Raw genomic sequence first — 27,595 nt, forward strand, 5'->3', positions numbered from 1 at the left:
CAGCAGTGTGTCTCTGCAGTAGTTGTGTTTACAGTCATACAGTAAAATGTGCAGCAGCAGTGCGCCAGACCATCTGTGACCTGCCCTGCATCAATCAGCATCACGTTAGACCTGTTTTTAAAAAAAAAATAAATAGCCGACTCTTTGGCATTTCAGAGACAGCTGCTGGAAGAGATCAGGAACGATGCCACTCGACCATTAGTCTGCTGTTCATCCAGCTCTCACCACACCCCCCCTTCACTCCCCTCGACGTCACCGCATCAAATACGGACGGATCCGGCTGGAAATCCTCCACTTGCGCTCTGAGCGGCTGTCTGAGCGCATCCTGTCTGAGCGCATCCTGGCTGAGCGCATCCTGTCTGAGCGCATCCTGGCTGAGCGCATCCTGACTGAGCGCATCCTGGAGCATCCTGGAGACACATGAAGCATCCTGGAGCGCCTCGCAGCGACGCACATGAAACCGGACTGTACTGAACACTGACGAAGCTCAACTCGCTTTTTTTGTTTCCATGCTTTTGTCTTTGTGTTTTCCTTCTCTTTGACCTACCCATGTCTCACTCAGAGGAAAGTGGACATTTTTTACTTTTCATTTCCTCGGAGTCTGTCGCCAGCTTGATTTGAAATAAACAAAAGGTAAGACACTTTATACGCGTTCTTTTACTGTCAAAAACAGTGGATCATAACCGGTGAAATGTATATATTATATTATCATTCTGAGTTATTAAAGGAAAAGTGAGAAAGGGGTAGGGAAATATAAGTTTAACTTCTACCTATACTCCTTTTCGGACCCTATTACTGTTGTTTTGTTTGTTATTATTTTGTATCTGTTTTTATTTATTTTATGTTCGAAATAAAGTCATTCATTCAAATTAATTTTAAAAAACTATTGTGAAGTTTGACTGGGAGCCATTGCAGCCACAGCTCGTTAGGAGCTCATAATAGGCTATCAAGGCACAGAGCTTTCAGGACAGCAACTGAAGCGTAGGTGTCCTTTTCTCCCCCTTGCTCTCTGTCCAGCTTTCTCCGCTTTGATGCGCTGAGATCCACTCGGATGGACACAGACACCTCTTTGTCCAGGAGCAGTCAGTCATGCGTGTTTTTTTCCACACAGTCAGCTCCCTCAAGTTGGCATCCTGTTGTCAAGTTTCCAGCAGAGGAGAACAATCTGAAGCAAAACACTCCTGAGAACCGTTCATTTCATTTCACATCAGCTGTGTGTGAGGTGCTGCGCCTGCTTTACGCGCGCAATTTTGGCACAAAATACGCATCCATATATTCTCTGGTGTTTGCCTTCATCCACCGGCGCAGCTCCGTTTTGTTGTTGGTAGAAGTGAATCAATAAAAAAATCATATTTGTGTGCGAATTCAGAGGCGCAGCTACATGGTGGTCATTGGGGGCTGAGGGGAGACTGGGGGCATGATGGACAGAAATGCAGTAAAACAAATAAAAAATAAAAAAAAACTTGAAAATACTGAAATAATCATCTCCGGTATAGCTTTTAATAAAATATATGCCTCGACCTTGAGTGAGATTTTATTGCATATGCCTCTAAACATACACTGATCCTCTCCCTGTACATTTCCATTATGACACATGCCAGCTGTTGGGTTTCAAGCTGATGACAAGCATGCTCAATGTAGCCTTGAAAAACACATGTATGTGTACCTTCATTGCTTATCTAAGGGAATTGACTGAGATATGAACTGTAAGCACACTGCAGTGTAACAAAGAAATTATGAAGTGGTATCAGAGCAGGATGGAGATTGTAGTGGGCTCGTGAACCTGCATATTCTGGGATGTCCCTGCTGTCTTCCCTTTTTTTCAGTTTATTTGAAGTTGCCTATTTGTGCTTTATTTTCTATTACTCAAAGATGAAGTGAAGAATTATTAAAGTGTCTTCAGCGGACAGTTTAAACTATTTATGATATAAATTATATAAACTGCATTGTGTGTCGAGGGTAGGGCTGTCAATCTGATTAAAATATTCAATCGTGATTAATCGCAAATCAATCGCACATTTTTTATCTGTTCAAAATGTACCTTAAAAGGGAGATTTGTCAAGTATTCAAGACCCTTATCAACATGGGATTGGGCAAATATGCTGCTTTATGCAAATGTATGTATATATTTATTATTGGAAATCAATTACCAACACAAAACAATGACAAATATTGTCAAGAAACCCTCACAGGTACTGCATTTAGCATAAAAAATATGCTCAAATCGTAACATGGCAATCTCAAGCCCAACAGGCAACAAAAGCTGTCAGTGTGTCAGTGTGCTGACTTGATTATGACTTGCCCCAAACTGCATGTGATTATCATAAAGTGGGCATGTCTGTAAAGGGGAGACTCGTGGGTACCCATAGAACCCATTTTCATTCACATATCTTGAGGTCAGAGGTCAAAGGATCCCTTTGAAAATGGCCATGCCAGTTTTTCCTCGCCAAAATTTAAGCGTTATTTAACCTCCTTAACACCTGTTGAGGAGCTACAGCCAATGAGAGCGCAAGATAGGGATTGAAGTGAGACCTGGGGGAGGGGTCTCCTGTTAGCCATCCAAAAACCTGAGGAATTCAAAACTAACAGCTACATTTAGAGCACTTTATTTTGCAAAAGGACGGAATGTTTTATTTTTATAACTGTATTGAAGCACTTTCATTGATAAAAAAAAATAGTTGTATTACATCAAATTTATTGATATTCATTAAATGTTGAATATTTTCTTATGAATTGTTGAAATTTCTTTCACCCACCACATGATTAGACCCTTTTTCTGATGTGCTTCAATCCTAAAAGACAGAATTTAGAAAAATTCAAACGGAAAACACAGAATTTGGGAAAAATATCTAAATATTTATCTAAATATATATCTAAAAACCTAAATTTTGTAACAAACGTAGTCATTTTAAGCCAAACTATGATGTTTTTTAGTAAATGTAACCAAGAAGTTTTGTTGCTGTTGTTGTTTTGTTTTGTCTTAATTCACAATTTTAACCACATGTTTAAAAACTGCGACTGTAATCCGGGAGAAAAGACGTTTCCCTCAAAACGTAATTGAGAATGCAGTTTAGTTATATGGGAAGTTAACTTTGTAGGAGACATGGTTGTCTGGACAGTGTTAGCTTCAAGCCCTGCATGCTGTATCTATTTTAAGATGCTAATATTAGTGAGAGTGAAGTAGTGTGATAACATCATGACATAATAAGAAGCCTGTAGTTGACAGAGGCCTTTGTCTTTTGTTTTGATTGTAACATTTAGTCAACATGAGTCATGAGGGACGCCTCTCAGGCCTGCAGTCCTGCCCAGGGTAAAGTTCATCTCATGACTATTCATGAACAGGCTTTTATGGCTGGTTAATGAGGTTAAACTGACATGTGGGTCATGTTTAACTTATGCTGTTTAGTTTGAGTCCCTTTAGACTTTATCCTGCAGGTAAATCTTTGTCTGAATAAACAACAAACTCCAATAACAGAAAATGTCCCATCTGAGATATTTTACATAACATGGTTTCTGTGGACCATTTCATTGTTTGCATTTTGCGATAGCTTGGTCAACTACAGCACAATATTTTTGCATACTGCAGTAGTCTGATATATGGTAAATCCTTCATTCATTAAGCAAAACTGATTAATCCTAATCCAGACCATATCTGGATCAAGGCTTACTGGCTCAGTGGTTATGATGCAATGATCTCTCTGACATATTGAGCTTACATTGCTCTTCCACCACTTCATCTTCTGACTTATGCTGCTTATGATTGCTCATCATTATCATTGAATCTGGAGTGTCTCCTGATAATGACATTCCTCCCAGGCTGGACAAATCCTCTGAAACCACCTTTAGACCTTTTACTGGATACTAATGATTTCCATTCAAACCCCAGAATCACTCCAGTTAGCTGCAGAGACTGACAATCTGAGAGAGCAAGAACCGATATGTCACTTAGTCAGTGGTCGTCAGTTTACTCAATGATAGAAAAGGGAAAAAGGTTGGGAACCATTGGCTTATATCATACAAATACAGCACAAGCATTCATAAGCACCCTAACGCTAGTAGATTATTCAAACCCTGAGGAACATAAAAGTAAAGCAAGTTTTAGAGAGTTTAAACCGGCGTAAAGACAGGTGAAGTACTAAATCATCAGATTTTGGTTTTTAATCAGGAAGATGCCGTCTTAAAATCTGTCACCCTAGGTTCATCCCCAGGTCTGAGAGTTCAGATTTAGGCCAACAGACAAAGAGAAATAGGTGAAATGTCTCAATCACTCAACACATCCTACAAAATCTGATCCAGAGGAATATTGTGGATGTATATCACATCCTCGGGGTACGCGCAAAACACAAAAATCACATTTTAGGGTTGCATTGGTCTTCCAATTACTGTCTGAAATAACAGAAGAAAAAGCTCATGCATCATTTTGGCAAAATGAGCTCGTCTCTGCAGGAAACCAGCACAGCATCAAATTGTTTTTGGAGGATTATTCTTCTTAAGGCTTTTTATGCAGAAGAAAGACTGAAAAGCATTTTACAAGTCTGTGGCAACATTGTTCACCATGAATACTAAAACACAATAGTCCATTAGATGTTATATTACCTCCATTTTATAAGATTTATCTGGCTGCCTATCGCCCACATGACGAATTTCCAGGAAAAAGCAAAGAGATAACTGAGAAAAACACCATGACCACGTGCACGCAGGATGCAGCAAGCTTTGTTTGGAGTTTCAGAGAAAAAGAGCTCTAATCAAAATCTCAGAAAGTGTGTAATTTTAGCCAGGTCTACATTTAACTCAGTCACAGATAAACAACATCCTCATAGACTACCAGGACACATCTGCCGTTCTATGACTAAGAGATTAAAACTGCAGGGTTTGGTTGGCATGGCACATTAAAGAGCTTTCAAAATCTATACTTCCTCATTGCCTTCAGTTGCCCATTCATATTTTATTCACATTTGTTCAGCTCATACTCACAAACAAAGGAGCAGTAAGCCTACAGAGCAATTTGCCAACTGTGAGGTTTATCTCAGTCAGTGACTTGGAGCCAGAAAATAGTTCATACTTGGAGGCACTTCTGTTGGTCAGTCATAAAGAAAGGGTTGTTAAAATGTCAGAAAAGGTGACAGAGGAAGGAAATATTTTAAGGCACAAACATCAGCAAAGCCCAGAAATACGTTTTCTTCCATTTATTCTCAAGCATTGCCATATAAGAAATACCCAATCACGATCACATGCAGTTATAATCAGACATAATGAGGAGGATTCATAATCACAACAGCTACACGTATCTGATGAAAAGCTCCACTCTATAATTTCACAGGTTTGTCACAGCTGTTTATTTGCTGTTGACTTCACAACATGCACTGAATCCAATTTAAAACACTTGTGCACAAAAGAAACAGCTGTCAGGGAGGGGGATGGTGTTTGCATTTCTGGACCCATTATATTGTCCACTTGTAAACAATAGTCATATACTTATTTCTCTCAATGTGTCAGTTCCCAGTGGAGCTAAAGAGTCAGACAGCAGATGACAAGGACTACAGACAATACCGTGAGATGTAAACAGCATTTTAAGATTCCTGGATAACAATGAATGTTGACTCTTTCTAAAGCCCCCCGTGGCACATTTGTGATATTGGCTATATGAATAAAATTAACTTGACTATTTCAATTGTATTCACATTACTGAAAGGACTTAAGTGGGAGTTTTTAATGGAGGTTCTGCTGGATTTATCTACACATAGGACAATTTGACTGCTTGATGGTGCATACTAAACCCTCCAGCGATAAACAGAAACCCAATTAAAACAAACTGACAAAGAATGTACGAGGTCTGTCTTCCGTCACTTAATGGGATCTGGTTTACAGCATGGAAACAGGAATATGAATAGTTATATAAGCAAAAGGAAACACTTTGAACAGGAGGGTCAATAGTTAGACTTAGGGCTGCAACAGACAAGGCAAAAGTGAGCATGGCTTATATACCCCCGCTCACTGCTTGACCCCTGCTAAAGTAGGGCCAAAGGTTTTGCCTTTTTGGAAATATTTCAACAATTTTGGGCACCCTGGACTTCTAACCCCCAAAAGGCACAACTAGACTACACTGTCAACCATCATACCAAATTTGAAGTTCCTAAGTTAAATAGTTTCCGAGTTCTGCTCCGGAAACAAAAGTGTGACAAGCGAACGGACGGAAGGACGGACAGACCAAAACGGACACGTGGAGCGCTATATACCCCCGACTACATTGTCGCGAGGGTATAATTAATGCTATATGTTAATATTTGGATGAATCAATTCATGTCAAATGTGTCAAAAACAGTCAAAAGTTAACAGAGCTCCAAAAAACAGTCAAAAATCTAAATTTACAATGTATAAAAAAAACAGACAAACCTCACATTTCCGCAGCTGGAAACAGTGAATGACTTAAGAGATTATTTAATTATCAAAATAAAATTTTCTATGGATAAACTTATGCATCAATTAACAGAGTTTGGTTTGTCCATTCTGGGCTACTGTAGAAACATGGCGAACTCCGTGAAGAGGACCCGTTCCCTATGTAAATATAAAGACTCATTCTAAGCTAACGAAAACGAAAGATGCCAAACATTCCCTTGTTCTAACTTCTCAAATGTAAGGATGTCTTACTTTATCTTATGTGATCATAAACTGAGTATCTTTGGACAAAACAAGAAACTTTAAGTCGTCACCTGAGGGCAAATTAATCGATGATGAAAATAATTGTTTTGTTAAATTTCAACCATTTTAAGCGAACCGTCAGAATCAAAAGGATTTCTGTCTAAACTCACCACTTTGCATTGACATTAAACAATCAGCAGTATGAAATCAATCAAAAAAGAGGCTGAGACGCTGGTTTCTCTATTCGACAGACCAAAATGCACCGCAGCCTTCTTCTCATTTGAGGATCGGTCGTTGACTTCAGCATCGGTCTCTCTCTCTGCTTTCAGTTCTCTCTCAAGGGACAAAACAACCTCACTCTGCTGCCGTTATTGATCTCTCTAAACCTGCACGTATGCAGCAAGCAACAACAGCCCCTTCTCTGAGGCTGTCTGAAGTCATTTCGGGGAATTTAGAAAAATCACAAACTTAAGTAGAAGTAGATGAGGGCGGCTGAGGGTAAGCAGGAACGCCAACAGCACTCCATCATGAAATATAGTCAAGTCTGAAACACTGAACATCACAGACTGATGTTAGAGCACAAAGAGCAATGCTTCATTTCAATCATTGCTCTTTTCTGAACTTCATCATTATTGCACAAAGATGGAACTCTTTTTTCATGCATCTCTTTGCTGAAGTCAGTCCTCTGTAATGCCACTTTTTTATAGACTGTTAACTTTCTGGCCTCAGGTCTGTTACGTCTCCTCTCATGTAAAGCAGCCACTGCAGCCTGATTTGCTTGAAAAGGTCCTGCTGGATTTGCTCTACCGAATGGCTTTCTCCTCTTTTCCGAACACATTGATTAAGAACATGTCATATTGTCTTAATGGGTGCTTGATCATTTAATGTTTGGCATTAACTTGTCACTGTTCTGAGATATACGGTACTTCTACGGTGAAGAGATGAGGCTGCGATTTCCATGCAAGCATTAGTGAATGAATTATGCACACTCTACATATAAATGGAAACGATGGGACTACGCCATACAGTACATGTACTGTAACTAAAATCAGCTGCACTACTTAATAATTTAGTTAGGTTAATTTTAATATCACCATTGGGTCAAATGACGTAATGATGTAATGTCAAAGGGTTCTCTCATGGTGAGTTATCTCTCAACTCTGCAGTTCTCCTCAGCTCTCCAGAGTATTTTAGTATCTTTTAGCTCATTGTTTTGGTTTTACTGCCCACGACTTCACCGTTTTAGTTTATCCTTACATTCTATATCTAAATCGGTTGTTTCCAGTCAGCTGTGAATATTGGACTTTGAATTCATCAGGTGGGCACAAACATGACTCCCAAGTTAAGCTTCTGAAAGCTCTGAGCTTACGAGTTGTGACGTGTTTGTTGACTTTGTCAGAAATGGCAGAGGCCATGGAAGTACATTTTTTGGTGCACAATAAGTTAATATGAATTAAATTTAGTCTTGTAAATTGTTTTTCTTCGTAATTTTATAATATGTCTGATGAAAATGTTGATATTCCCAACGGCCTCATCTTTTTCCTCTGTCATTATGCCTTTGTAATTACTGTATTATGTTAACCACCTGATAGCTTATCAAACTGTTAGCCTCTGTGGCTTCTAGACGCCAGCAGTAAAGTTAATATTGCCGTTGCTTAGCAGCGGTGTTCTCACGACTTCATTATTTGAACTCCAAGCATATTGTGTGCACGACTTCACGAGTTTCATTTGAAGGCACCAATAAACATTACAAAAAGAGAACATAAATCCTTCTGCAGTGCATTACAAGTGTGTTGTTATCTACTAAAATAAGGTTTTCACAGAGAAGCTCTAAGACAGGGCACTAACTGCATGCCTATGACTTTTGACATTTTACACTGCATGAATTAACCCAGCCGCTAGCAGACTTCAGTTAGTTACTGTTTCTTGCTCTTCTACTCTTGCTTCGTTTACATCATTGCATCTCCCACCAGAACAACAGCGAGAGAGAGACAAGTTAGCCGACTGCAGAGTGCCGTCTCTCAGCTCAAACTCTCTTCACACTGAGCTGAAATGAAACCAAACTCCCAATTATGTCCTGTCACTGCATCAATGCAGAATCATTTCGAAATGTCCACACCTCTAACACTGGTGTACAACTGTTTGCTAACACGTTTGCCAAAATCAACCTTATGGGGTGATGTCAGTGTTGTGTTTACAGCTTGTTTCCGCTGCCTCAAAAATAGTTTAAATGCAGCCTCAAGCTTCAATATACATTTCTCTCCACTTCTTTATGTTAGATATATTTTTTCAATGTAATTAATTTAACCTGATTACACATACTAAGCATTTTGTCAATGGTGTCTAGTTTCCATTATTTCCTGAATCTTAGGTTGATTTTTTTTCCTTCATTATTGCTAAAGTAAACTGATTCACCATGTTGTCATCTTTCATGTTTCAGGTTTAAAATGAACGAAGGACTTGAGAACAACTCGACTCAACTGTATGACAACTGGACGTTTTACAACTCCTCTGTGGAGTTCGTCATACCCAGGAACAACATCACCTATGTTGGATTTTACCTGCATCAGCCGTCCACAGCAGCCATCTTCATCGTGTCCTATCTGCTCATCTTCCTCGTGTGCATGGTGGGAAATGGAGTGGTTTGTTTCATCGTGCTGCGGAGCAAAAACATGCGGACTGTCACCAACTTGTTCATCTTAAACCTTGCTGTGAGTGACCTCCTGGTGGGGATATTCTGCATGCCCACAACACTTCTCGACAACATAATTACAGGTGAGCGGGACAGTAATTTGAAGCTTTCAATGTGGTGTTGTTTATCTTGTGTCAAAACAAGGATTTTTTTAGCAAAGCTGGTTGTGTTGTCAGTCAGTTGGTTGTTTCAAAACTTTCCACTGAAATATCTCAACACATATTGTATGAATGGCTGTGAACTTTGGAAGGATGAATCCGTATAACTTTGATCCCCTGACATTTCATCTGGTGTCGCCAACAGGTCAAATTGTTCAACGTTTAATCTCATGAGAAGACACTTCAAAAACTGTAACCCAATCTCAACAACTTTTAGGTGGATTTACATGAAATTTGGTTAAGACATTCATGGTACCAAGACAATGAATCCTAATTACTTTGGTGATCTCCCAACTTTTCCTCTAGGGCCACCAGCAGGCTGTTATTTTGATGGAAATGTCTCAACAACTATAGGATGGATTCATTGCCATTACATTTGGTAAAGACTAGGCCTGGGCTGTCAATCGCATGATTGTCCATGATTAATCGCAATTAATCACACATTTTTTATCTGGTCAAAATGTACCTTAAAAGGGAGATTTGTCAAGTATTTAATACTATTATCAACATGGGAGTGGGTAAATATGCTGCTTTATGCAAATGTATGTATATATTTATTAATGGAAATCAATTAACACAAAATAATGACAAATATTGTCCAGAAACCCTCACAGGTACTGCATTTAGCATAAAAAATATGCTGAAATCATAACGTGGAAAACTCAAGCCCAACAGGCAACAACAGCTGTCAGTGTGTCAGTGTGCTGATTTGACTATGACTTGCCCCTAACTGCATGTGATTATCATAAAGTGGGCATGTCTGTATAGGGGAGACTCGTGGGAAAATATAATAAATAACCTGATGGCATGAGGCTTGAACGGTAACTTCGTTTAAGAGCAGTTGAAGGTGACAAAGTACAACTGGATGTTGAAGTAAATGTGACAAAGTCCAGCTTTGAGTAATGAAAGTTGAGTTAAGTTTGAGCTGAGCCTGGTGAGCTGAGTCTGAGATTTCATAAACATGGCTACAGTACAGAGAATAAACCATTTTAATTTTCTTCTGTCGCAACCCTCAGGTCTATCTTTACATTTTTTTGCCCCACAATGTGTAATGATCTACGTGGCAAAGCAGTTTATCCATTTTTTCCTCCAAACAACCTTTTTGGTATGTCATCACAGCTTCACGGGGCTATTAGCACTGTCAATCCTTTGATTAACCTTGTTCCCTAATCCCTAACCACTCGTGTTATTCAATTCTCTGCAGGGCTGTCTTTGTTTTTCAGTTTAAAGTTGTATTGATATGGACTACTAAGAGGTCCTTGGAGGACATCTCACGCAACATGAACCTTGAGACGATCACGGAATGACCTACTGTTTTATTAACAGCCTGTGGTGTTCAAAAGTGAAGAAGGCTCAGAGGAGTTGGGATTGTAATTGGTCATGGACGAGTCAGACAGCCTTCCCTGCATGCATGAATACGAACAGGGCTTTTTACACGTTGTGCTGATTGGACTTGACATTTGGCTCACGATGATACAAATCTCACAGGAGCGAGTGATAGTGGCTGACAGTTCAGATCTTCATATAGGCTGTCAACGGAAGGTGCAATGGCTTCATCTTTTCAGTTTTTAAAACAATAAAAAACAAACATAATAATTCAGGAGGATCCTCTCAACTGACTGAAATCATGAGCATCAATTTTCAGAGGACAATTAACTTGGAACTTCTTTGAAAGGAGATTGATTTGGACCTTACTCAATGTGGAGAGTCCGCTTGAAAATACTAACAAAATAAAGCCTGCGAGCACGTCTCTTTTGTTAATCATAACAATGTCAATTGAATGACAATAGCTGTGATTACAGTGACTGTGGATCAACTGAAGTGCCTTATTCACCTCCATCATTTTATAGTGGGTACTATGATTCAATAGGTAATACTACAACAAATAATACAGATATCTCCTCTTAACAAGAGCAGCAAAAAACAGAGTAATCAGTCGTTATTGTCTGAATCAGGAACACGTCAGACCCTGACACGGAGTTTGGGGAAATCCAGCTGGCAAAGGGACAAAAATATTATGGACAGCTTGCAGCTACCAGAAGTAAACAAGTATGAAAGCTTATCAGCTTTGCAATAGATTATCACAATCAAAATGTGTTTATTACAAAAAATCTGTTTGGCGGAGAACGAGAAGACACCAGTGACCAAAATCTGCTTCACTGTTAATATTGTGGTCTTGTTCTCGATTTAATTTTTTTACCCGCAAATAACTGTTGTCCTCTGAGGTGTAAAATGAAGTCATACTATGGTCCGTAAATGTAAAAATGAAAATGCCTTGTGGCTGGTTCGGACTACACAATATCAGTAGGAAAGGAATTTTTACCTGCTGATGATGCTAACGGATCAGCTGTGGCCGATATAACTGTTTATCTTGACTCAAATCAAAAGACAGCATGTGTCTGTTTAAAGTCCCATGAGAGCCACAGCTTGTCAGTGCAGACACCGTTAAACACAATCAGAAAGGCATCGATCTGGAGAGAAGCAGTGGGATTTTATCAAAGCACCGTAGGCTTCATTAGGAGGAAATTTAAAATAATATTTGATTAGGGTTGATCTGATATGAGATTTAAAATACCGATAGCAGTCAGGATTGTGCTGATTTTTGCTGTTTGTTATTTTTAACTTATTTATTTACTCCATCTCTTCCTCACAATGTTCAACAAATCAGATGCCACCAATAGGAATCCTTTAAATTGAATTGTTTGTGTTTCCATGTTGCTGAACATTTAGGTTAAAAATATTAAAATGCAAATTAACAATAGGAAAATTACTTCTGTAACCCGCAGCTCTGCTCACGTTGCTACTCAACATTTGTTCCTCTTGCAAAAGGGCACTGAAAGAATCAACAGGCATCATAATAGGCCCTTGTACTGTATCACTGAACATGCTTTCAATTGCGTGTTTGAGAGGGATGCACTTCCAATTTTGATGACATCTAGCTCATGTTCTTACCAAGATTGATACACTTATTGTGAGTAGCTTCGGACAAAAGCATCAGCAAATTGAATGTAGTGCACAGCATGACAAGAATAGCATACAGAAAACCAGAAGCATGAATGACTTAAAGTCACCCTCTTGAAAATGTGTATTTTTTCTTGTTGGCTTGTTTGGATGTTTGAGCTTCACTGTGCAGAATGATTTATGAGCAGAGTTTGACACTAGAAGGTTGCTTTCACATCATCTGCTGAAGTTTCTCTGTTCCCACCTCAAATCACAGATTAAGGTGTGTACTTAGAGATGATTTTGTGACATCGCAACTAGTTTGGAAGCCAATCATAGCCCAGTATGAATCTTACTAGTGTGATGTGGAAACTTGACATCTCCAGTGCTCAAACACTAAGAATTGAGGCATGTTTTGTCCAGTAGCTGGAACAAAAATATGCACATATTCATACATTCTGTTTTTTTCAATTAGTGAGAAAAAGTAGATGTGCTTTTAAGATTTTTTTTTAACTAGCTATTGAAAGAAGAAAATTGTGGAAAACAGACAAATTATTATTATAAAAGAGAGTATTTTTATACTAAAACGTGCCTTGAGGAGACTTTCAAAAGGAACATTAAGAGCTTCAGTAGTTTGCTATGTGCTGCAGTCTATTGTACGGTAATTTGTTGGACATTTTGCCCACCCAAGTGTGTTATGTGGTGTATCCTAGTGGAGAGGCACACATTACAGAAGTCATTCCAGTTGACTGGCACTCAACGATATAGAGGTATACTCTGATTCTTCCTACAGCTGATCATCCAACCAAACTGAGCAACAAGGGAAGGAGGACCTTCCTCGGGGAGGACACCAAGAAGCCAAAGATCATACACATAAAAAAAAAAACTGCACTCTTTTGCTGTGAAAGCAGAGCCTGCAGGAAGCAAAGAAATCAGAGTAGCACTTCTCACATGTGAGCAGAGTGGTGGGAGTAACAGACCAAAGTGGTGCCTGCAAAGGTTAAGTCTAGTCAGACTTTGCAGAAAGGCACAAGAAACAGAAGAGCTCATCACAGTCTACCAGGTTAGATTACTGCAACTCACTGTACCTGGTGTTGGCCAGTCCTCTTAATCTCACTTGCATTTGGTACAGAGTAGTGATAACACTTTTCTTTACCCCTTTCTTTAACGCCTTTCTTTAACGCATTAAAGCAACAATCTCTTCTGCTTTAAAGCTAGAGTGATACAACATAAACTTTGGCGACGAAAAACTGGCATGGCCATTTTCAAAGGGGTCCCTTGACCTCTGACGCCAAGATATGTGAATGAAAATGGGTTCTATGGGTACCCACGAGTCTGCCCTTTACAGACATGCCCACTTTATGATAATCACATGCAGTTTGGGGCAAGTCATAGTCAAGTCAGCACACTGACACACTGACAGCTGTTGTTGCCTGTTGGGCTGCAGTTTGCCATGTTATGATTTGATCACATTTTTGTATGCTAAATGCAGTACCTGTGAGGGTTTCTGGGCAATATTTGTCATTGTTTTGTGTTGTTATTTAATTTCCAATAATAAATATATACATACATTTACATAAGGCAGCATATTTGCCCACTTCCATGTTGATAAGAGTATTAAATACTTGACAAATCTCCCTTTAAGGTACATTTTGAACTAATACAAAATGTTCGATTAATTGAGATTAACTAGGCAATCATGCGATTAATCGTGATTAAATATTTGAATCGACTGACAGCCCTAGTTTTAGTATTTTATAAATTGCAATATAAGTTTTATTTTGTTTCAGATTTGTGCACTTATTATAATATTGCCTTGTATTTTTCCATTGCAACCTACTGTTGTTTTGTTGCTTTGGTGATGATATTTTACTTGCTGTTCACTTTAACTTGTACAGCACTTTGGTCAACTCCAGTTGCTTTAAAAAGGTGCTATACAAATAACGTGACTTGACTTGACTTGACCGGCATTGCTCGCAGGAAGCTTTGTGATGACAGCCTCATGCTGTGCGATGCATTTCACCGGCAGGGAGTGGGACACTCAGACAGCCAATGATGTTTGACCGGGTGCTGAATCACAGTGATGCTGAGTGTACAGCTGAATACAGCACACCAGTCAGAGGGACAAGTGTTGGTTCAAAATGCATTTTCTAGACTTCAGTTCAATTTAAATATCCTCTGGACATGTTTAGCAGTGATGTGATGTGTGTGTCTCTCCGCCTCTGTGTGTGTTTATGATCTGTTAATGAAAACTCCAGTTGATAGATCAGTTACTCAGAGCGTTATGTGCAGCTTTCTGTCGCTATGTTGTCTGTCTGGCTGCAGTAATATGAGCCTCTTGTTTGGCCTCTGAGTATCTTTTTTAAGACTGGACAACTAGCAATTTGCCATTGTATCTCAAAGGAAGCTTTCATCTAATGCAACATTCGGATGTTTGCAGCGCATAATGCTTTAATGGACCATAATGGTGGTGTAGTCATCTGCATCAATGCTTATGGCCCCTTGCAATTTGTGAACCATGTGAAAGAAGCATCACGAGGAGGAGATGAAAGCGACAATGTCACCCAAGAGTGTTCTCCATATCACCTCAACAACGATTAATTTGCTTTTAAGGCTATTGTGGATAATGAGATGGCATTATTACACAACTTCTGCATCATAAATAACACGTGAGTTGCATCAGTGTTGCGTTAACCTGTTAGTATTTGCAACCTTTTGCTTTTTTTTATGGATGTAAATACTAACAGCTCAATTGTTTTTAGAAACAGTCTGAGAAACTTATAACAAAGGATCGGTACATATGTGAAGTAGTTAGTAATAGTGTTCTTGGAAAAAAAAAAAGATCGTGGACGATCCCTGTGGATTGTGATACAAGACATTGGTAGACAAGTTGGTAGGCAGTTCAAGATCCGTCAGAGCCTCAGGCTGTGGTAATTAGTGTTTTCTGTCAACGGAGTCTGGCTCAGCTGTAAGTGGAGGTTTCAGCCTTGACGAACAATTAAAAAGCTATTTGCCTTTTAACATGATACAAACAGGAACAAAGTACAGACAAACGGAACAAAGCGCTGCATGTTCCCTAGAAAATAACAGTATAAAGAAAAAACGAAGGAGCATTTCAGTTATTTGTTACTTTCACCATCCTATTATCTAGTCCGTGCATCATCACACCTAACAGCACTAAGATCAGGAAGTCTTGTAGAGATGGAAGTGTAAAAAACATCCTATGTCAAGCAGACTGAGCTGCACTCTTTGCTGTGTTTGTCACAGAGATAGTTTCAAGAGCTGAGCTCGATGCCAACGCACCAACATAATTTATTAACCCATAAATCATTATTTCTCCACCTTTAAGCCTCTTGGTCATCTATAATCTGAAGGTCAGCGATGACCAATGACCATCCTCCATAGGCTACTCAACCATAAAAAAATAAATAAATTGGTTTTGTTTCTTATGTAGCATAAAATGACTGCAGCTTGTATTTCGTTGTGCAACATTGTGTGACAATAAATGAACCCCAAAAGGTATTTGTCTTTACATGTTTGTCTTCTGTCTTTAACCTTCCTTTAACCTTGGATTATTTGTATGCTAAGGAAAAAATGCAGAGAAGAACTTCAACATAAACTCTCATCCAGCTTTGCATCTGTTGCCCAACAAATCCTTCTTTTAAAAAGGGATGAACCAGTATTTTAAAATTAACATTTTATAATTAAAATGTTATCTCCCTTGCTGTAACAACCAACATCTTAATTTCCTGATTAATTTCTACCTCACTCATACAATTAATAACCACTGCTATGAACTCCAGTCAACCTTCATTATAAAAGTGTATGGAAATTAAGCACAAGGACGGGTTACAGATGCTATACTGATGACAGTCTGATATACTTATAATAAGATAGCTACACTGTCAGCATCTCTGCTACTAGTCACCAGCTGCCCCGATTAAGTACCGCTAAAAAAGGGATTGTTCACCCTAAAGATATTAAGGCTATCCCTTCAGCTCCCCTGTACTTGGACGTGTTTGTGGTTGTGAATGTGTTTGAGGCGGTCTGAATTCATACATGAACTGTTCTGTCACAACGTGTTGTCATAGCTGTAAATCAGCTGAATGCATCTCTCCTGTCAACAGGATGGCCTTTTGGAAGCCTGGTGTGCAAAATGAGCGGCATGGTTCAAGGGATCTCCGTGTCAGCATCCGTCTTCACTCTGGTTGCTATTGCTGTTGACAGGTATGGTGGCTGTATTTTACTACTACTGCTAAATATAAATATAACAGTGCATTTCCTTTCCCCAGCACCTTTCAAACTTGAATTTCACCCCAATAAAAGTGCTTTATGTGCAAAAGAAAACAGACAAAACCATGAACCACTCAGAGAACATGAACGGCTGCACAATCCTATTCATTTGTGATAAAATATTTTAAACTCAAGGTTCACATAAACCATCCGTAGCACGGTTTTCTTCACTTTGTGTTAGCAAAGAGAACTATTCCCTAGCTTACCCTCAGCAACAGGGACGGCAATGGGTCAGATGGATAGAGCATTTTCAGATTTGTTTTAAATTAATTTGATAAGAATTCAAATATTAGATTTTTTTTTATCATTATTTTGAAAAAATCTAGTTTTTAATCTACATCTGACTCCAGCTCTGCATCAAAATACAGATGTTTAATACAAGTAACTTAAATAGTTCATGAGAAAATAGCCAAAATGTCAGAACAAATCAGCACAAAATCAAGTCACTTGTACTTTGGCCATTTTACGCTATTTTCCAGCCCTTTTCCAGGTTGTACAGCTTTCTCATCATTATCTGGTACTTGTCCTCTTTTGAACGATCATGCTGGATCCCCTAATTGCTTTTCATGGAGATGACACCAGCTGGCTCCTAATCTGCCTTAATCACTTTATAAACCATAGGAGGAGGTTGCAGAATCGTACACTGGGGAAATTCAAACACATCCAGAGAAGCTATAACGGCTCTCTGAGCTGGAAGAATGACAGAGCTGGTATTTTATCATTGGCTGGTGCTCAGAGACTAGACATGCAGTGACGTCGCTGTCACAATTTTAAATCACTGGAGGGTGTCTGCGCCTCTGGAAAGGACAGAGTTTGAAATGCTTTGACACCCAAAAGTCAAAGTCACCTTACATCTATCAGTCACATGTTTAGATGATTTGAAGGAATGAGGAGATAGAAGGCTCTCTTGTCTGCCCTTTTGGCCGGTGTATTAATGCACAGATAAGCCAGATTTTAACTACTGCATCAACGTATCTTCAGACAACAGTTTGTAAAATGTTACAAAAAGTTATTCCTCATTTTTTGTACGTCGTCCTACAAATGTCCAGCAACACGTGTCAATTTCCGCTCGTTACATGCATACAGTCTTTTCAAAATAAACCCCCACCTTCACAGGAAACAACTTGGTTAGGTTTAGGCAACAAAACTACTTAGTTAGGAAAAGACTGTGGTTTGGGTTAAAATAACTAAAGAAGTGGCGTTACTTAAACACGGAAGTTATGTAACAAATAAGTCAATGTTTGGGTTAAAATAACTACGGAAGTGGCATTACTTAAAGCAGCAGTGGGTAGAAATGGAGCAAATATGATTAAAACAAGTATTTTTTTATAAAACGGTCACTATATCCTGATAGTAGTGCATGAGACAGGTAAACTAAAAAAATCATGTTCCTCTGGTGCTCCTAATGGCATCTGCAAGATTTCACAGACCGGAGGAAAACAACCAATCAGAGCTGATCTGGAGCCTGCCGTCTCTGAGCAGCTGTCAATCACTCGCAAACTCGATCATACGGTCCAACTAGGCAGCGCTGATCAAATATGAATCAATATTCTGTTACTGCTATGCCTATTTCTGTACTGTTTAGCTGTAAAATGAGAAAGTTTGTGACCCGGCAGCCATGTTGAGATCTGTTGAGGAAATAGCAAGCCCCGTCCACCAGCCGGAGCAAACTGCCTAGTTTGACTGTTTGATCGGAGTTCGAGAGTGACTGACAGCTGCCTCCGTTGAATGAACAGCCAACAGGAACGCTCTCTCTCTCTCTCTCTCTGAAATGACCTGTGATTGGTCATAGTCTCCCGTCACAGGCTACATTATTTTAAAGCCTGAAAACAGAGCCATGAGGAGGTGCAGAAGTCTAGTCATCTCTGAGAACACTTGAATTACAATATGCTGAAAAGTTATTATGGAATTTTTGCCCAATGATGCCAAAAACATTCTGCCTACTGCAGGTTTAAGTACAGTAGTTACGTGACAAATAAGTCAACGTTGGGGATAAAAATAACTATGGAAGTGGCATTACTTGAGTACGGAAGTTACGTGACAAATAAATCCACATTGACTTCTGGTCTCATGGGTGAAAGTCCGGCGTTTTTTGACTCACTCATCCAGTCCTCCCAACGTGTGATTTGTCGCTCTTAATACTTCCTGGTTTACAATTACGTGGAATACATTCAAAGTGATTTCGTTGGATATATATGAATTACAGTGCATTCGTTTTCATAGGTATAGCTACTAACCATGTATGAGAACAGCCTGACTGCATCTATCATACCTTTATTCTAAATATTATGTTGGGATGACAGAGGTTTGACCAACAAAATCCCCCTTTTCCTTTACTGTTTAACTTCAACACTAAAACCAACAACAGTCATTCAGAAATCGATCTGTCTGGATGTCTCTGCATGCGTCTGTTGACAATCACAAGATTCTCTCTCAGTGAGAGCTCAAGTCAATCCGCCTCCCAACATGGTAGTCGCCACTTCTGTCTAAGCTGTAATGATTTCCAATCATCCCCCTGGAAGGTTTCAAACTGATCTGCAGCCAAAAAGTGACAAATCTGTCAAAATGTGTTTTTTCCCCCGTGTCTAAACTCGTCTGTGTACATCACACGACTGCAGCTGCACAGTAGCTTTTTTCTTACAATGGTAAGGAGTTTTTTAAGCAGCGGCAATATTTTTGAAAGCATAACATAAGTGTAAAACATAACTAAGTGTATTTATTCAAATAAGCTACAACTAATTGCACTTGAGTATTTCTGTTTTCTGATTATACAATAAAAAGACCACCTACAACATTAAAAGGCCTCTTATACATTCACTTATCAGTGATAATGACCCTTTAATATCACTATAACTTTGAGTGGGGCCATTCTGCTGCATAATGAGTACTTGTAATATATAGTACATTTTGCTGATACTTTTGTAGTTTTATTCGAGTAAGATTTTGAAGGCAGGAGTTTCATACGCCTGATACATCCTTCTGAATCTGAATGTTTGTTAAACTTTTAGTCTGGATTCCTGTTTTTTGATGGAGATTACAAAAGTAATATTTATTTTGTGATGCTGTTGACTACGAAAGCAAAACATACCAACATAGATCACAAATAGATATTCTTCAATGAGTCATATTGTATGGAATCATGTCTATTAATTATGATTTATTCGGACAATAAATAGATGAATAAAAAGTGATTGCTGATTCAGGGATGCACGGAGTTCAGCAGTTAGTCTGTGACTAAAAACTCTGTGACTTAAGACACATTGTCTTTAGATGTTAGAGGGCATCAGACTTCAGTCTTTTAAAAGTCTTTTCAAAGTCTCCTAGTGTATGGTAGATATAAAACCCAACCCCGGAGTTTTCAAAATAAAACGAGGTATGCTGCGTTATCAAATGTCTCCTTTTTAAGGGTTCTAAAACATCAGAGTACTGTGGACACCAGGAATAAACGTAGCGAAAGTTATGCATTTTAAAAAACGTATTGTCTCAGACAATGCATGGCTGGTGAGAAAAGAGCCTGAAGATAAAGGGCAGAACCTTTTTTGAAGGCTTCAGCACTGGCATTTCAAAAAATCAAAAGAAGAAGATTGGCCAAAGGGTCACTGATGTGTTTAGTCATACATGTTTTCAGCTCTGCAATGTGACAGAAATAATAATAAAAAAAAAGATGGGTTTGACTTCAAAAGGAAGGCCAAAAAACATATTAGCCACCCCAAGAGCAGTCACAGCTTACAGAAGAGAGGTCAGCCTCACACTGCTGCTGGCTGGACTGTCACAGGCTGCAGGGAGACACTGCTGTCCATGCAGATGGAAATATGAAGAGAGCACGCCTATTATCAGCTGATTCATAAATATCAAAATGTACAGTAGCCTTCTGGTCTAATTTAAAGATCATTACAGATTGATTTTAGTTTTTTTGAACCCCCGAAGCTAAGAAAGCAGTGCTGCGGATATTACATATCTATATTATTATTTCCCGCCAATAAAGCTGTGAATCACGACGGTACATCAATAAAAGGGAGCTGAGTTAATTATGCCCCAATTGTTTTGAAATTGATCTTCAGTACAAATTGAACTCTACAGGGAGGAAAAAGGGAATTAAGCACGAACAGTGACGTCAATGTTCTATTATTGAACGCTGACCATTACTCTACCACACAGAGTATGAGCAGCAGTCATACAGTATTTGTAATTCTCTGAATCAATTTGTTTGCATATTTGCTTTCTTTTCATTCTTCTTTGTTATTTAATAAATATTGAACAGCAAATCTATTTTTTGCATGTGCCCTTTATACGTATGACCGAGAGTTTCCTGACAACAGCCCCTCCATGTGAATAGAGCCTTGATTTGTGACCTTATGAATTACAGTAACTCTAATCATATCATGCCGTGCCATTTTAAAGGGGACATATCATGCTCATTTTCAGTTTCATACTTGTATTTGGGGTTTCTACTAGAACATGTTTACATGCTTTAATGTTCAAAAAACATTTTTCTCATACTGTCTGTCTGAAACACTCCGTTTTATCGCCTGTCTCTTTCAGCCCCCCTCATGAAAAAGCCCAGTCTGCTCTGATTGGGTTGCGAGAAAAATATGGTGCACCTTTGCAAAGGTAGTTGGGGGGGCAGTATATGCTAATGAGTAGGTAAAAAAACGATACAGCAAAGTATCGCGATAATGCGTTAATGCAAATTCGTTTTAACGTCACAAATTTCTTTAACGCAATAACGTAATTGATTTTTCGGAGGTTGTAGTGATACTGGTATCATATAAAACTACAAAACCTAAAAGGAATCCATTGGTACCAACCACGACATACTAGCAAACTATACTGAGGTTGTAGCGGGCTCCTTCTTAAAGCTAGAGTGAAGTTACTGGTATCATATGAAACTAAACCTGAGGAATCGACTGGTACCAACCATGTGATGTTGACTTGTCGGGAAGAACATTAAATAACGCTTCAAAGTTGTGCTAAATTTTGGCAAGGAAAAACTGGCACGGCCATTTTCAAAAGGATCTCTTGACCTCTGACCTCAAGATATGTAAATTAAAACACTGAGATGAACCGAGTGAAAACTCTATCTTTTTAGGTAAAACAGATGTTGACAAAATGCAAAATTTGCAGTTCAAAAAAGGTAATAAATCACAATATATCTTATCCCAATACTCAGCATATTGTAAAATGTTAAAAAAACGCAATAAGATCATATTGTGACTTATGTGTTGTGATAATATCCTATCGTGGGGCCTCTGGTGATTCCCAGCCCTACTAATGAGCCTGCATGTGACAAAGGAAGGGGAGCCAAATCTGAATGGCTTGTTGAATCACATGTTTTCTGATCTAGGCAGCCCACAAAAAACTGACTGGGTTGTCTTATTTCACAGTTTGTGGGTTGGAAGGCACTCCAGGTACCCAATTGTATGAGCACAAGCACTGAAAATGTGAGTTTTTCATGATGTGCCCCCTTAAAGTAAATGTTCTCTGCTGTCACTCAATTTCCTATGGAAAATATATTTCTGAAAGCAGGTTAAATGTCTACGTGCATCTTCCTGATCCAGTCCTCTTTTGTTTGTTTTTGCAGATTCAGATGCATTGTCTACCCATTCAAGCAAAAGCTGACCATATCCACAGCAACCTTGATAATAGTCATTATCTGGGTTCTGGCCATATCCATTATGTGTCCCTCTGGTGTGATGCTACAAGTGACCAAGGAGCAAACCATTCGGGTGTTACTGGGCTATGACAACAAAACGAGCCCGTTTTATTGGTGCAGAGAGAACTGGCCAAACCAGGAGATGAGGAAGATCTACACTACTGTCCTGTTTGCTAATATCTACCTTGCTCCTCTTTCCCTCATCGTGATCATGTACGCCCGGATTGGAATTACGCTTTTCAAAACAGCGGTTCCAACGGGAGGAAAGCCGGGCCACGACAACCGCCACACTGTGTCAAAGAAGAAGCAAAGGGTGATTAAAATGCTTCTAATAGTTGCTTTGCTTTTCATCCTTTCCTGGCTACCTCTGTGGACTCTCATGATGCTGAGCGACTATGCCAGCCTGACTGAGCAGCAGTACAGAATCATCAACATTTACATTTACCCCTTTGCCCACTGGCTAGCGTTCTTCAACAGCAGCGTCAACCCCATCATCTACGGTTTCTTCAATGAGAATTTCCGCAGAGGATTTCAAGCTGTGTTCAAGTTCAGCCTGTGCACGGCGGACGGACAGCGGAGGAAAACCTACTCGCACAGGCTGCAGGGAAACTCTGTGCTCCCCGCTAACAATGCACAGACGTCCCTAGAGCCTATTTCTCTCAACAGCCTAGATAAGACCACTTCCAGGCGACTCAACCATGTCACTGAACAGGACTTGGTCATGGAGGACCTGGAGAAGGCATCTTGCAGCAGTGGGGGTGTGACTGCAGTGTCTATTTGAGGAGACACATAGAAATAATCTTCTAGGTGATAAGCAAAGGTGTTCAATAAAACTCAAATGTAATTCCTACACTAAACGCCAGTAAACTGCAGCTCAAGTCTCAGCTGAGTAGGTTTTTGAAGCTGGCGTTTAATTCGTCCGAGGCAATTTCAACACTGACTGAAAAAAAATAGGCAAAGGAAAAAAAGGACAAAACTGTATAAAATGACATGTGAAGCAGTCCTTTGACTGTGCTGCAGCAAACTACCTCACAGTGTTTGCTCCTGAAATAAATACATGTCTGAAACAAACATTTAAATTACCAATTTGTTAACCTTTCCTTATCACCTTTAAGCCACACTGTATGTTTGCACATATTGTGCCATGGAAGCAGGTTGTGCTGTTGGAATTATTAACAAAGGGAAAACAATCTCGATGGACAGCGCATCATTTGTCGATTGGGATCGGTTGATAATGCATTGATAACAGGCTACTGTCCTGCTCCATGACATACCTTATATAACCTGTATGTATAAATGTATAAAGATGCATCAAACATGTATGTACTAGGATGTCTGCAGAGCAGATTTCAAAAGTAAAGTCACTTTGACAAAACTAATTTATCATTTAACAGTGTTGTAGCTTGGCCCATTAGATGGACTTGCATTAGTGTATTATTCACTACTATTGAGAATTAGAAGTACTTACTTATAAACCTTGAATAGGTAAACCTCTGTGGCCTGTGAAACTGATGTACAAGCTTTTAAATAAGACTTAAAAGTCAAAGGGCTGCAACATCGAATCAAGTTCATGATGAATCATGTTGTAGTAACACTCTTTCAGGTACCTGTGACCATGGTCATACAGCACAAAGGCTTTTTACAGAATTGTATTATATGTCAGAAAACAAAACTCTAGAGAGGAATGCTGACCTTAAGCAGCCGGCCAAGGCTTCTACTTTGTTAGATCATTGTGACAGCAGCATGTCTAACAGACTACAGAGAGCCCACCTACCTCTGAACCATAACCATACTTTTTAACCTTAATAATTAAAATGAAACCATGGTGATATAACTCAGTCTTTAGTGGGTCTGAGGCTTGCAAAGTAAATTGTTGTACAGCTTTTTACACTACTTATATAACTATACTTTGTATTTACTAGCGCTGTCAAAGTTAATGCGTTAATGAAGCGTTATCACAAATTCGTTTTAACGGCACTCATTTCTTTGACGCTCCTTTGTTGGGAAGGAGCATAAATAACACTCCAAACTTGCGCTAAATTTTGTCCATAAAAACTATCATAGCAATTTTCAAAGGGGTCCCTTGACCTCTGACCTCAAGATATGTGAATGAAAATGGGTTCTATGGGTACCCACGAGTCTCCCCTTTACAGACATGCCCACTTTATGATAATCACATGCAGTTTGGGGCAAGTCATAGTCAAGTCAGCACACTGACACACTGACAGCTGTTGTTGCCTGTTGGGCTGCAGTTTGCCATGTTATGATTTGAGCATATTTTTTTATGCTAAATGCAGTACCTGTGAGGGTTTCTGGACAATATTTGTCATTGTTTTATGTTGACAATTGATTTACAATAATAAATATATACACACATTTGCATAAAGCCAACATATTTACCCACTCCCATGTTGATAGGAGTATTAAATACTTGACAAATCTCCCTTTAAGGTACATTTTGAACAGATAAAAAATATGCAATTGATTTGCAATTAAATATTTGAATCAATTGACAGCCCTAATATTTATTATTGAATAGTTGAATTGTTCTTCACCACTGTACTAATTCTTTACAAACTAAACTTGATGTACCAATCTGGTGAAAACAGTTTGGCCAGCTGCTGTTTCCCGATAAAAGAGCTCAAGTTACTCAGCAGGTTTTATCTTTTATCTTTTCAGCCTTTTTGAAACGCGTCCCTGCGGTTCCCTCTCAGTATTATGGGATATGTTGACATCTGGCTAGTAAATGTGAACATCTTGCCATTTTAACAAATTACTCATTAGCATTCACCAACTCCAGCACATGACGCTTTGACAGCATGCAAATGGTTCAGACTCATTATACTGATTAGGGAGTTAATCATACGTTGGTATAATTGGTATGTTGGAGACCACTGGTAGCCTCTCTGCCTGTAGCACTGGTGTTGCAAAATTCAGTCTACATATATCAGCTATCTCTGAAAAAGAAAATGTTTTAGGACAAAAGTTTCTCCTGTTAATTAACTGAACAACAGGACCATTTGTAATGTTAATTATGAGTTATTTCCTGAACAGCTGTGTCAACCTCATCCACACTTGTGACCACTTTTGTGGCCTTTGTTTCTGTCGCTTGTGTCTCCAGCCAGGGAAAACAGCCATCAATTAGTGCAACAACAGATCTATTTAAATTGCTGAGAATAAAAAGTGAGGTTAAAAAGGTTTGGAGCCAGGCTAAAGCAATCCAGCACATATGATTCCAACCCAGTGGCACACAATGTGAAATGTGGTATAAAGGCTGATAGAAGCTGCTAATTGTCTTGCCATTGATTGAATTTGCTTATGGGAAATAAACTAACGTCTGACAATTAATTTGATAATGATTTGTTGGTGTTAAAATGTTAGAGATATTAATTGAAATAGAGGATTGTTAATTTGCCTCAGGCAGTTCAAATACTTCACTTAAGCCATTTAAATGTTGGTTTAATTTAATGACAGAACAGACAAGTACAGTATAATAAGAAGGAAACCCAACAAAGTTTACACACAAATGGAAAGTGCCAATTCTGCAGGTGACACACATACTAACACTGTTTGTTTTGTTTTAAATCAGGCTTGGAAAACCTTTTTGTGCAGAAGAAAGAAGAAAACTATGATTATAATTGTACAATATATGAGCCATCTACTTACAAATTCCATTATTTATCCAGGCTTTTATAATGAAATCTGCTCTGTAAACATGTACATTAAAAGGTGTAATGATGCTGAATTTAACGTTATTAATTCATGAATATCTCATGAGCCTGTTATGAATGTGCCATGTAAATATAAGACAAGGTGTTTTGCTGTTATTTTATTTTTATCTCTCTATGAAACAGTGTTGTACAGTAAATGGGAAAAACAGTGGGACTGCATTGACCCCAAAACGTGTATCGTCTGCTGCAAGTATATGTTACTGAGTCTAAAGCTTAGATTACAAGTGAAACTGTGAATCTGTCTGTGTGAACTGACAACTAGGAACGTTTTTGCAGGGTAGTGTACTGAACAACCTTTGGTTCAAAAGTGTTTTACATACTTTAAACTGTTGGTGGCGTCTGTTACATTTTAAAAAGGGGCCCATTTTGAAAATTTGTATAGCAAAGATGTAAAAAAAAAAATGCAAAAGAAAAAAAAAAAACTCATTAAATAACTTAAGACAGAAGGTCACAAAGCTACAAGTGACACGGTACACTCTGGCGGCCAAATTGGAGGTCCTTAGCTCTTATTTTTATCTGTACAATGGCAGTCTGCTAGTGATCCTGTCCTGTTCATAAGAACCTTTACACCCAGGTTCAGATCAATTTCTGGGGAAAACTCTCTGCGGCTTGTTGTTTCTCTTACATGATGTGAATATAAACACCTTGCATGAGCAGACTAAAAAAAGAGCTGCACTTAACAGACACTTAATCTTCAAGGAAACATTGCTTCAAGGAAACGAAACAACTGTTCAGAGTAAGAGGCCTTTGCACACCAAGTCCGTATTTTTCATCCAAAATTGTCTAAATGTTTAAAAATAAGTACGACCTCACGTTGAGTCAATCACGTTGACACACCGACTCCGAAACTTTGATCCGTGATTGAAATTTTCGGAATAGGTTCAATTTTCTTAGTTTTTTCACATCCCTAAAAAGCCAAAAGAGGGTCGTTTGATGACTCAGAGCCACCGTCCGTGCAAACGTCATCATCCAAAACGGCATCTAATAAACTAATTCACCTCTCACAACAGAAAGCATTTTATGATAAAGAAATAAGTGTAAATAAGAGGATGTACGAAAGATTAGACAAGATAAGTGATTGTGCTGTAGGCAGCTATCAATAGCTTCTTGCTAATGTCATTCATTCATTAGCCCTGTTTGGGACTAGCGCCATCCACTGCACCCACGTAATTAATTCAGTTTTGTCTTGTATTGCAAATATTCGCAACTAAGAGAATAATAAAAATGCATCAGACTCAGTGTGCAAAGTTTCTGTGCGTAACGATTTTTTATCAAATGACAGATTAAAAGAAGCATACGAAAACCCTGGATGTGCAAAGGCCATAAGGCTGTGTTTAGACATACAGCTAAGAAGAGCCAAGAAGCAACAGGATGTCGTTTTTAGTGAAAACCTGCTACATGAGGAGGAAACAGCCTCAGGAAGTTTAACTACATCTGGAGTACGAGAGTAAAAATTCAGACAGATAAACTGATTGTGGTGGAAACTGGG

At 38.9% G+C, this 27,595-nt stretch overlaps 1 protein-coding gene across 1 annotated transcript; it reads left to right on the plus strand.

The window, feature by feature from the left end:
* npffr2a (neuropeptide FF receptor 2a) lies at positions 1-24,448 on the plus strand. Its single transcript, XM_037776872.1, has 4 exons — positions 1-633; positions 9,080-9,414; positions 16,557-16,656; positions 22,304-24,448. Exons 2-4 carry the CDS (start codon positions 9,087-9,089, stop codon positions 23,154-23,156), a joined length of 1,281 nt encoding a protein of 426 aa, XP_037632800.1. The 5' UTR covers positions 1-633; positions 9,080-9,086; the 3' UTR covers positions 23,157-24,448.
* Positions 24,449-27,595: the final 3,147 nt, after the last annotated feature.

Source organism: Sebastes umbrosus, chromosome 8 (assembly GCF_015220745.1).
Source record: "Sebastes umbrosus isolate fSebUmb1 chromosome 8, fSebUmb1.pri, whole genome shotgun sequence".
Classification (NCBI taxonomy): Eukaryota; Metazoa; Chordata; class Actinopteri; order Perciformes; family Sebastidae; genus Sebastes; species Sebastes umbrosus.